We start from the raw sequence: 12,690 nt of genomic DNA on the forward strand, positions 1-12,690 counted from the left end.
TTAGTCTATCTAGTATATTTTTATCCTGCCCATCACCCAAGAAGCTCAGAGCAAACAATGTGGTTTGTCCTTCTCTGTTTTATCCTCACAACCACCCCCGTAAACAGATCAGGCTGAAAAAGCATTACTAGCCCAAGGCCAACCAGTAAACTTCATGACAGAGAGGGGATCTGAACCCAGGTCTCCCAGTTCATAGTTTAATACTCTAGCCATTGCACAAACTGTCCTAAACAATCTTTTGGGGAAATTCTTCCTCTTCCAGAAAATCACATAACATGACATCAAGACTTGCATATATTAGATATATTTTCAGAGCTCTGCCATTATTAGTATATCTTTTGCCATCAAGTCCCTACTTAGTCCGTAGTGGGATAAAAACAGTTTTAGTAATCTGGGAAATGTCTTAAGTGCTCTAATATATAAATAGAGGTTTATTTCTGTCTGCAATGTAACTAATCTCATGAGACACGAGATCCAATGGGCCATAAACATACACTGGTCTTTCCTGCCCCATCCCCAACCAAAACAGCTCATGTGTCCTTTGATCAGTTACTCTTGAAGGATGAAAGACAAACCCAAGGAGTATCCAAAGCAGAACAAGAGGCTATTGAAGGAACAATTGGTAATTTCCTTTGTATGTGCACAGAATCACCATAAGCAGGACCAGAAAAGCTGTTTAGACCCAGGCACTGGGGCGAATGCGGGCAACCGGAACTTTCACTTTTGCTCCTGCGCTCTTCCGCCCCTTTCCCAAATGGTGCAAAAGGAAACTGGTGGGTATGTGGGGGGGGGGGGGAGAGCAGGCAGCGACTGCCTAGGCAACCCTTTCCTAGCATCACCTCCCTCTGCCCAGGAGGGGTGGCGGGTTCAGCTCACTGAAAACCGAAACAGTCTGAGGAGTGGAAACAAAAGCACCCAGGCAGGGAAAGATTTACAATGGATAGGCCCCAAAGGGGCTGCTGAGAAGTGCTGTGGAGAGAGATTTCTCTCCCGGGGAGGAATCGGTCCATTCTGCAGCCTTGTGTGCTCACCCCCACCCCCCCATTTTGTTCCTGCAATGAGAAGGAAGACCGTCACTCCCTTCAGTCTTCTGCGAGCGGGAGAGCGAGGCCATGTGCTGCTCTGTGTGATAGGGTTGCCTTCCAGTGTATTCCTTTCTCCACAATCAACATCCACAATGGGTTCCCAGATACAACATCGGTAGGTGTTGTATCTGGGATGTTGCGGATGTTGATTGTGGAGAAAGGAATACACTGGAAGGCAAGATGTGGCAAACTGGCTGAATCTGAACCCTCTTGATAAAGCCCTGCGAAACAGGAGAATTGCTAGCACCTGTTGAGTGGCTCTCAGCAGCTTTTGGACCCTGTCTACACCTACATTGGCGGCCCTCCTCTACAGAGTTGCCTCATCAATTCTTATTAAGAACAGAGGATTAAAAACCATCCTGCAGAGGCTCTGAGGACTGTGCCACACCCCAGTAGGGTAGAGGAAGGACACTCCCGACTCTCTTCTCTTAAGTGTACCTTATATATATTTTGGAATTGCAATATTGTGGAAGGAACTTTTCATTGTATGGTTGCACTCTGTAAGAATTTTATATGCATCTTGCATTTGCTCTTTATGTAAGATTTATTGCATTGTTTATTTTGTACTGGATTGAGTTGTAAGTAGTGTTTACATCATACACTGAAATTGCTTATTTGCACCGTGCACTTTAAATACCTTAATTCTTACTGCAGGAGTTTTGTGTTCTTATCAGTCTTCAGGTGGTAGCTGGAGATCTCCTGGAATCATAACTGATCTCCAGGCCTGGAGAAAGTGGCTGTTTTGGAAAGTGGACTTTGCTGAATTCTACACTGCAGAGGTCCTTTGCCTCCCCAAATTTTGCCCTCCCCAGGTTCCACCTCAAACATCTCCAGGAATTTTCCAACCCAGAGTTGGCAACCATAGCTGGGAGAGGCAAGTAGCTCACTGAGTCCTTGGCTGAAGGCCCAATAGCGTGCAGAATACTAGAGGGGCCACCCAGATCCATAGCAAGAGCAAAACCAGGTGGTCTCTCCCCTCCTAGGAATAATCAAGGCTGTCTCTGTTTAGCTTCTGAGATCTGCTGAGACTGGGCTTGCCTAAACTGTCCAAGTCCTGGTTTCCATAACATGGTGGTGGTGGAGAGTGCCCTCAAGTTATAGCTGATTTATGGCAACCCCTGACAAGGTTCCAAAGGCAAGAGATTAACAGAGATGGTTTGCCACTGCCTGCCTCTGCAGCCCTGGTCTTCGTTGGAGGTCTCCCATCCAATGACTAACCATGGTGGCCCATCTCTCCAGAGGATGCCGCCATGGCAGGAAGGTCAGGCTGGGCGGCCTGTCCCTCTGGAGGGCGCTGCTGTGGCAGGAAGCCAAGCGAGGCAGCCCATCCATCTGGAGGGCACCGCCACAGCAGGAAGCCCAGTGTTCCTGCGCTCTGTTTTCTAGGGTTCCTTTTTTAAAAAACTGGCTCTGTTGCTAGTGCAATAATAAAAGGGAATTTAGTCCTTGTTCAGTTTGTGGAAGAGGTCACATAAGAATGTGTAAGAGTCCAGTATCACCTATAAGACTAACAAAATTTGTGGTAGGGTATGGAACTTTCTTGAGTCACAGCTCACTTCTTCAGATACATATATGATGTGAGTCCATCTATCCTTATGTCCTGGAGAGTGATTTCAGAAGCCGAATGACAACAGTAGGCATAATTAGATAGGGTGGGGTATGCAGATAGGTAGTGGGTGTGGAGAAATCAGCATTGGTAATGAGACAGGAAGTCTAGATCTCGATTAAGTCCAGGTGGATGCATTGTCTTGAGCTTCGTTATCAGTTGCAATTCAGCAATCTCTCTAATCTCCTTCGAAATTCCTCTGCAGGATAACTGCTACTTTTAGGTCAGCAACTGAATGTCCTGGAAGGTTAAAATGTCCCCCACTGGTTTTTGAATGTTGTGGTTTCTGAAGTCAGACTTATGTCCATTAATTCTTTGTTGAAGGGACTGGCCAGTTTGTCTAATGTAGAGGGTGGAAGGGCATTGCTGACACGTGATGGCATAAATCACATTAGAGGATGAGCAGGAGTATGAAACTGAGACGGTATGGCTGATGTTGTTGGGTCCGCTGATGGTGTTGTTGGATCTATATGAGAACAAAGTTGGCATCTTGGTTTGTTGTAGGCCTTGGTACCAGAGTCCATGTTAGTGTTAAGTAGTTTATCATTATGGGCGAGTAGTTGTTTTAGGTTAGCAGGCTGTCTGTAAGCAAGAAAAGGTCAGCCCCCCAGTGCCTGTGTGAGGAAAGTGTCACAATCCAGCATGGGTTGTAGGTCATTAATAATGCGTTGAACTGGCTTGAGTTGTGAGCTGTAGGTGACCACTAGTGGTGTTCTGTTGTTATTTTATTTGGGCTTGTCCTGTAGCAAGTTGTCCCTGGGTGTCATTCTGGCCTTTACAATCATATTTCTCACTATGTCTTGCTACTGAACTCTGCATGTTCGTTCTCTCCCATAATTACTTCAGGTTTGGTAAGAATGTATACCTCCAAACCAGTGGCACATCCATGGGCACCCATATAGCCCCACAGTATGCCAACATTTTCATGGCGAACCTAGAACAGCATTTTCTGAACTCCTACCCATTGGCACCCTCCTTTACTTGAGATTCATTGATGACATTTTTATTGTCTGGACTTGTGGCAAAGAAGTCCTCAGGAGATTTCACCTGGGTTCCACAACTTCCACCCTACCATCAATCTAACTGTGGATCACTCTACTCAAGAAATAAACTTCCTGGATACTACAGTACGGATACATGAGGGACACATAAGTACCACATTATACCAGAAACCAACAGATTGGCAAACATATCTACATGCCTCTAGCTATCACCCCAACCACACCAAGCAATCCATTGTGTATAGCCAAGCTCTATGCTATAGTCTCATCTGTTCCAATCCCTCAGATAGAGATACTCACTTGAAGGATCTGCAACAGGCATTTTTGCAATTACAGTATCCCCCTGACATAGTGGGAAATTCTATTGGAAACCTGCTGAAATTAAAGTTTGTTTTGTCTTCTGAAACCGAGATTCTAAACTTAGATTAAACTAAGGTTTGGAATCCTGGTTTTGAAGGGGGGGCGGGGTGAAATTCAATTTGCCCAGGCACCTGTGTTCAGAATCAAAGCAAATTGGGGCCTGAAGTTTTTTAAATCAAACTTAACACATGGAGGGGATGGTGAATGTGTAAAATCCTTTCAGCAGCAGGTATTTTGGCTGGATTCAAGCCATTGCTTCTCCATTGGCAAGGAGTAGGATTTCAAGCCACCATTTTTAAGTATTGCAAAAACATACCTGGGTCTCATCATGTAGATTTTTGGATCTGCAATCTGGAATGAGATATAGGATACACAGCTCATCGGAGCGATGAGTCTCTTTCAGAGAAGAATAGAGGATCCCTATCAATGCCTGTCTGTATTGCTATGCTTTCTGTAAACAGCAACTAGACCTACATTGTGTTTTCAGGTAGATTGGACAGTTTGAAACTTTGCAACATCTGCCACTACGTAGCAACATTTCCATCTTCCATTTAATCCACGTACACTCATTACTTGCACTGCAGCACACAGTACATCTTCAATACAGTGCAGATGAAGCTGAACTGCAACTTGAAATTCTTTCTAGCATGCTAGTATGAAAGCCAGAACCTTAAAAAATGTAGTGGTCTGCAAAGAAGTGGCAAGTCAGGATAGTGATCTGTAATAGAATGATATTTAAGAACCATTGGTCTACTTAAGCCATGTTGAAATCCCCTGGTCTTTTAAAGGAATCTTTAAAATTTTAGCAAAATAGTTACTTGCCAACGGCTTGCTGTGATCCTCTATTAGCGCACCTTTCTACTACATCAGACCACTGGTAGGCTTTACATTCACATTTGGCATTCACAGTATTGAACTGAGCTGGCACATAATATTTCTTAAAGAACAACAAACATTTGCACATGCCTGTGAAACCAGTCTAGAAATGTATAGCAAACAGAAGTTATTTAAAAGAAACTTTGTATCTACCTTTGTATCTACCTAGTAGACCTTTGTATAAAGGTCTACTAAAGAAAGAAATGTGACCATTGATTTCTCACTCAATGAAAAATTGATTAGCACTCAATTTGTTGACTTATTTTGGTAACCTGTAACAAGGGATTCCAGGGCCTACTATACTCTGCATCCCTTGCAATGTAATTCCTTCCACAGCAGCACACACATGCTGCGAACAGACAGTACTGTCCGGCTTATACAGGATTGCATCCAAAATAGTGATCCTCATGCAAAAACCTGTTTACATGGACAGAACACCTTTACTGAACAGGGAATAATTAGTATATAGCAGTCAAACTCCAAGAAAAAAAATGCTCACCTTTTCGATCTGTCTTAAAATCAACTAAAATAGGCTCTCTGCTTCCTTCTTTATTTTTCCCCAGACCTTCTCCTTCTCTCCATCCCATCTTCCTCATTAGCTGGGCTCCCATTCCTCCAGTTACAGGGGCAGCTCTGAGAAACTGATCCTACCCAAAGAAAAAAAGTACAAAGAAGCACATCAGTTAGCATTTCCTTCAAAAAATAAATCACAGAAACTTTCAAGTTTTCATTTATTTACCAACCAACTGAAATAAAGACGTATGTCTCCCCTCACATTTTAAGTCAGATTTTGGAAGATTTTTCACAAATGTTATCTAGAAACAGTTTTAAAATATGTATTTTAATTCAAAATTTGAATTTCAAAATAATCTTTTGCATTTGCATTTATAAAAACAAAACCAAGAATTTTAAATACACTACTTGGTTCCAATGAATCTCTATGCATCTTGTGAAAGAACACAGTGTTAAATGTATCTGGCAACATGTGTACCTAGATATTGAGTAAGATAGAAACAGAAATGGAAATTCTGAAACTAAGAATAGTTTTGTTTAAAAATCCAACATTTTCCCCATTTTACACAAACTGTACACTTAATTTGTTCCCCCAAAAGGTTCAAGCATTTAAAAGAGACAAGAACTTAGCCACAGTTCAACACTAGCACGTAACAACTTTTTTGAATTATCACTAGTCATACTATTAAATGGTGTAAGATTATCAATAAAAAATGTAAAGGCATTCTCTTTGCTGTATAGTGCTTTAAAAACTCCTTAAATGTTTACGTACCTAGGCCGCGATGGCCGCAGTGTTGTGAATAGTAGGGCTGGCAATGACCGTGGCAAGGAGGCAGCTACAACAAGGCAGATTTGGCCCTGAAACAAGTGTCCATATAGAGGGGTGAAAGTTCACAGGCTATTCTGTGAACTATCATCTCTCTTTTCTGCTCCACCCAATGACCCAATGCAATAAACTGCTAGTATTAAAAATACACATTGGTAATGAAAAAAGAGTCATTATTCTCATGTGGTCTTTTGTAAGATACAACCTACAAATCAAGTAATTATTTACTTTCAATCTGGGTTTTAATTTTTACTGAGAAAAGACTGCAAAAGCAAATAATGAGCATAAATAAGTTTAATGAATGTTTTGCTCTTCATCACAATTACGACACATATCCTTGGCAATATGAATCAAGCTCCCCATTTCCTGATGTTAAGAAATCAAAAGGTAGAATTTCCAGAACACACGTAACATCAGTTTCAGCTATAATACCTGTACATTTTGTTCTGCAGAAGAAGGTGCTCTGATATAAGGAAAAGGTAGAATGAGGCAGGCATTACCTCTATCACTAAAATGCAAGCCATGCAGTCTGTATACACACAGAGACACATTAGCTGTTGCCAGATACCAACTGCCTGAAGTTGATACACCTTCAATGGCTTTTACTTACTTCCATTTTCATCCTCCCTCTCCTTTCCAGGAACCTCTCATTAGAAAAGGGCAACCCATGCAGAGAATGATACAAACCCCAATGTCACCCTGGGTTCCGACTCCTCTTTTGTACCTGCTTTGTAATGATAGAATGTTCAGCATCGTCTGTTTCATCACCAATGTGCACCCAGTTCACAAAGACGACACAGACCTAATTTTTGACAAAGTCTTTCAAAGAGTGCAGATATTTACCACACCCTTTCCAAAATAATTGGGGGGGGAGATAAGAATAGCCTTTTTCAGGTTTAAAAGCAAGAAAACACAATCTTAAACCCAAAAAGGATATATTGAAGTTTGGTAATATTTTTGCAATTCAACTTTGAAAAGCAGCTATGGAAACATTAGCTTCTAAGTTAGCCAATCCAGTGTGTATCATGCTTCTGTATTTTTAAGGGAGAATCCAAAAAAAGTATAGGGGTTGGCCGTTAAGTCCTACTGGAACCTATGCATTTAAATGCCACTGATTTCAATGGAACTTCAAAATGCCTCCTCTGGACTGCATCTCATAAATCTACCAAATGCAGCACAGTTGACACAACTAGTTTTATTTCCTGATTCTATGGCATCCAAATAAGCCTTTAAAGCCTATAAGTAATAAAAAAAATATTTCAGAATATTTCCTAACTGCAGTGAGATGTGAAAAGAAATCCAGCTCAAATAATTTTCTGTATTTTTACATGGCAGCTGCCAACACAGAAACCCTTCACACTGAAACAGCATTAGCAAATTTAGGGAAGCTTCAGATAGTTATACGCTGTATACGAAGCTCTCTGAGCATCATATGGAAATTGAAGAAATGCTTGAAATGACAGAAGCACAATTCGATTTGGACATTAATTCACAGCGTAACTATGGGGAAAAAAACTCTCTTTCACTCTGCTCCTAAAGGAATGTTACTGTTAACAACTGCACCCAGTTTGCAAGAATTCATACAAAGTACTTCTTGTGTGTTGATACAAATTAGACTAGTACAGCAAAGTAGAATTAAGTATTCCTGATCTAAGCAAGACCGAGAGTCAAAGTATTCTAAATATTAAAATATTCTATAGTATAATTTTAACAGCAAAGATTAGTTCAAAATAAAACTCATCTACCAAGTGCTGTTCTATTTTGCTGCATTTTGTAAAAAGACAGAAATGGAAACCTGTATCTTTATTTCTGTTAGCTATCCAATAGCATTTGTAATGTGTGTTATTCTCATTCCAATATTTACTATGTTGCTTTCTGGCAATTTCTCCTCTGTGAATCTTCAGATCCTCTTATGCCAAAGTGTGTTTTAGCTCTCCCACTAACAGTCAGAGCCAAGCTCTGATGATCCCATTTCCTCTATATGAGTTTGGGGAAGGTTGATCCACATTAAGTTTACAGAACATGCAATTACAACCTAATAAACATCTAACAGCAAGAACTTCTAGAAAGAGAAATCAACACCAAAAAATGGAAGTCCTTTGTGATGTCTAGATTGGCACATGAAGGGTTAGGAACCAAAGAGGTAAGAAATTACAATTTACCAGATTCATTCAATGCCAAGAAAAGCCCACACAAATGGGAACTCCAAGAATACCCAATCCTGGGTGCAAGGGTGAATACCTATAAGAAAAACACAGAACAATGGACTACAGTGAGCAGACCATGTCTGCTACTGAGTGTATTTGCATAGCCTATAATAACAGTTAGAAGTTAAAACTTTAATTATATTGCTGTCTAGCAGACAGATCATCTACTCTGACCCAAATCAGAGCTTCTCATATGCAGTCACCAGCACTTCTTGTGGCCACATGTAAACAACTTGCCCAATGACACTTGATTTTATTGAATAGACAGCCACAATAAAATGGTGGGTGAACATGGAAGGGGGGAAAGCAAAGTCAGAATGAATTCTCTATGCCTGTATTTGCACCTGTAACAGAACTCAAGAGATCACCAAGCACAAGGAGGAGGCAGTGAAGCCAAATTTGGCATCATGAAATCCAATATTCTGCGCTCAAATTAAGTTGCACATATTTACTTTGAATAATGATTTAGGTTCTAAGTTTCAGCTCACTGAGTTGGACCACACGAACCTGTTCCAGTAACAGCAGCACCTTCCTCCTGTGCAAGAAGCCTTCTTACTGACACAGGAATATCTGAAGAGCCTCTTGCATAAGTGGAAGGTTCCTCACACCAAAGGAATACACCATGCCTAGTGAAACAGATCCGTAGGATCCAACCCACTGAGTTTAGAGTCTCGGAGCTAATAACGTGAGAGTAAAGTGAAGAAACTGGGAGCTGTACAAGGCACTTAGGTCCTATTTCTAGATCACAGGATTCCATACCAGCTCACTTTGGTCTTCAGAGCTGGTGCATCCCATTTTTCCAAGTTATTTTCTGCAATCAGAATGGCAGAAATGCATCTTAAAAAATAGCTGATTATCTGTGTTTTTGTAGATGTGTGTCTGGATATGAAAATGAAACAGTCCAGCCCTAAAATATATTATCAACAGAAAGGAGAGGTCCTTTGTGACAGTTCACAATCAGCCTTAACTTAAATCATGAATTTAATATATCCCAATCTGTTTTTAACTTGCAGGTACAGTAAACATGCAGATTCTGGAAAGCTATTTTCAGATTACAATAAAATTATCAGAAATCCATCAATTTAAGCCTTCTGACAAAATCCAGAATTAGCAGGCAATTTTCATAACCAAACTTCAGAAATCTATCAGCCCAGCTTCTAAGTGAAATTAAAATGTCTGTCCCCCCTGCCCCCAATTCCCTTGTTTGTTTTTACAAGGAGATGCTTACTTTGTTGGTGGATCTTGCATTGCTCTCAGGAGACATTAATACTGGCAGTCACTGACTTCTGAAGTAAGGGAAGATCATTATTATAGTCCAACACCAATGAAGTACTACCCCTTCTCCTATAATTTTTTCACCTGGGCACTCTCAGCAGCAGGACTCTTGTTCATTGCAGCAATCATGTATGGTCAGCGCAGTCAAGGCCCTCCGGATGAAATCTAGATCCTGAAGGGGGACACAGTACTGGAATAGGGGGAGCTTCAGAAGAGTGTAGCTTTCAGGTCAACTGAGTAACTCATACACACAAACACTCTCATATGCTCACCCCCACTCCTCCCAAAATGTACTATACCACGATGCGTCTCTTGAAGAGCTGCCCTTCCTGTTAAAAATATCATATGTAGCCTGTTCTGCCTTTATAGGGGAAGTAAAATCATGTATTTTCACTTCTTGGTTGAAATCAGGGATGTAGAAGAAAGTATCATTTTCAGAGCTTCTAGTGGCCAAAACTTTTTTATTATTATTATTAACATGCTAGAAGCATACCTACAAAAATTTGGTAACGTATGCGGTGAAAATTAAACTCAAATAATAAAAGCTATCAAGGCTTTACAAAATCATTTTCAGGAATAAATTTAAAGAGTAGAAATTAGGTGACACTTCTGGAAAATCTTTTTATTTCTTTTATTTAAATTTTGTTTTTTACAAAACGTAACTAGGCCAAGATCCAACAAAAGCTACTTTAGGCCTCTGGCATATTTGTGGATTTAAAAAAAAAAAAACCTTTTCCAGTTGATTGGCAGGCTTACCTGTCATATAAAATACAGCTTATAATACTTCAATCAGTTTCCAAAGGGGGTTGCCATGTGGCACAAGAAGGGAGTTCCTTTTGAGAAACAAACCCTTGTAAACAATGGATTAGTTGTGTAGTTCTTTAAATCGTGATAGATGTATTTTACAAGTTCACTATCCCAAAGGTCTCTAGCGAGTCACCACAGACTTATAACCAATATGCAAATAAACAAACCTAAAGGAAGAATGAATGTGTTGCACATGTACTGTGAAGAGTTTAATTTTTTTGCATTTGTGAACTGATTACATCATAGCTAACGCAAAATAGAAATAAATTCTGACTGAAGCTTGTTCTTTTAGGAACACTGTTCAACAACCTAATGCCCAAACATTTTAAATCGAGTTACTAAAGATCAAACAAATGAAAACAAAACCAAACAACAGATTGTTACTGGTTTTAAAAAGGCAGCTTCCTTTCTACAACATGAAGCATATTAACAAGCATATCCTTCAAGGTAACTTTAAATGACTACTGAATTTCAGTATGCTCTTCCTTCTCAGTTGTTAAAATAAAGGCAATATTTCAAACTTCAAAATGCAGATGCAGTATTTCACATCTCAAACAAATCATCAATACCACCTGAGGTTCCCTAATGAATTATACACACAGTTGAATTACTATAGTAGCTATAAAATTCAAAAGCATCCAAATTTTTTTCAGAGGGCAGAAAACTTAGTTTTTATTGCTTTGGGCAACAGTGAATGAGCCTGATTTTGGCTGTGGTCACTTACACAGAAATTTAATGCTCAAATTATATGATCATATACTTGAGAGTTAAATCCCACTGAAAACAATTGGACTCACTCCCAAGGAAAACTGCCTAGGAGGATCACAAACTATGCATAGTCACTCCAGTCTAAACCCCACTGATACCTGCAGGATCACACTGGATTAACTGGGCATAGGATGTAGTGTAAGTGAATTGAACACCAGAACTGCCAGAAAAGCCTTTTCATTATAAAGTTTTAAACTGAGTAACAGGATATAAGCAGGAGCTCCCCAGTCATTCAGCCCACAGCATAACTATTCTCTGGTGGAAGCCACCTTCTGCTAAAATGCATCAGCAGACAGCTGCTCACACCAGAGGAAAGCTTTGTTATTAAGAGGAACAGACCCACGAGATCCAAGCCTTTATTCTACTGTTCTTCTCACAGCTTCCTTATTTGCCTCACTCAACTAGAAAACTGCAAGGAGGAAAGGAGAATACATCTCTCCATAATAAATCTGAAATTCATTGATGGAAGAGCATTCTCAGATAATGCTTGAAGACATCTAAATGGGACCACTTTCAAGCTGAATATCATCCTGTAATTAGAGAAACTATAATGTGAACAGGAGGAGAGCCTCTAGAACTTCTGTTTATGCCATGTAAACATTACTAGTCATTAATGTAGAAACATTCTGAACGCAGTATGGAAGCATACAAATACAGATGGTGCCAAAGATGATACAAGAGCATAGTGAGCCAAGCTCAGAGACTTCAAAGAGTAATTTTCTACCTATCAATTATTTTGTATAGAAGGTGGTACAAATTACATAATACAAACTGATGGAAATGCCAGTGCTTTAAACACCCCTACCTTATATTCAACAAATAGCCATTATGCTAAATTTCCTCACCAGCACTCTTTCTACACTTAGCAGATCCATTTTCCTAGTCCTGTTGATCAGTGCATTGAGAGTACAGATCATTAAAAGGACTGAGACTCAAGTGTGGCTTAGGGGATGAAAGGGGGGTGGAATCAATAAGTAATATTGCCTACTCTCCACTTGATAAATCTTTTGATTTTTATGAACATATTTTATATTATAAAACTGCAGGACAGTACTACTATCCCAGGAGATTGATGAGGGATAAGTTCTCCCTCTTTTGAGAAGCTACAAACACCCTAGAACTACTGGTTTCTCATGACACCATCAGCTACATTGTGAACTAAGCACACAAGGGTAAACTCAGAGCTTCTATGTTCTCTGAACAAGTACTACTTGATCCATATTTTAAAGGTCTGACAAAATGAAGCAACTGAACAGTACCAGGTAAGTTGCTACAAAATGATACACACTTAAAAGATAGACACAACTCCAGGCTTGTCACTCACACCTCTCACTACAATGGGGATGGGGGAGTCACTTTGAACTCT

At 40.1% G+C, this 12,690-nt stretch overlaps 1 protein-coding gene across 10 annotated transcripts in view; it reads right to left on the bottom strand.

The window, feature by feature from the left end:
- The window catches only part of SON (SON DNA and RNA binding protein), a 44,199-nt gene that overhangs the window by 5,164 nt on the left and 26,345 nt on the right, over positions 1-12,690 (bottom strand). The window contains exons 9-10 of one of the 10 annotated variants that reach the window (XR_008596650.1): positions 9,703-9,939; positions 6,215-8,508 (exon numbers count right to left, since the gene is read on the bottom strand). Coding sequence is in view for 7 of the 10 variants with exons in the window: in XM_054973402.1 (XP_054829377.1) it covers positions 5,428-5,575 (148 nt within the window). In the remaining 3 variants the exon portion in view is untranslated. Of the gene's footprint in view, positions 1-5,427; positions 5,576-6,214; positions 9,940-12,690 lie in introns of those variants that run through there. The other 9 variants (XR_008596651.1, XM_054973409.1, XM_054973406.1 and 6 more) reach the window with 9 other exon arrangements.

This window comes from Eublepharis macularius, chromosome 3 (assembly GCF_028583425.1).
Source record: "Eublepharis macularius isolate TG4126 chromosome 3, MPM_Emac_v1.0, whole genome shotgun sequence".
NCBI lineage: Eukaryota > Metazoa > Chordata > Lepidosauria > Squamata > Eublepharidae > Eublepharis > Eublepharis macularius.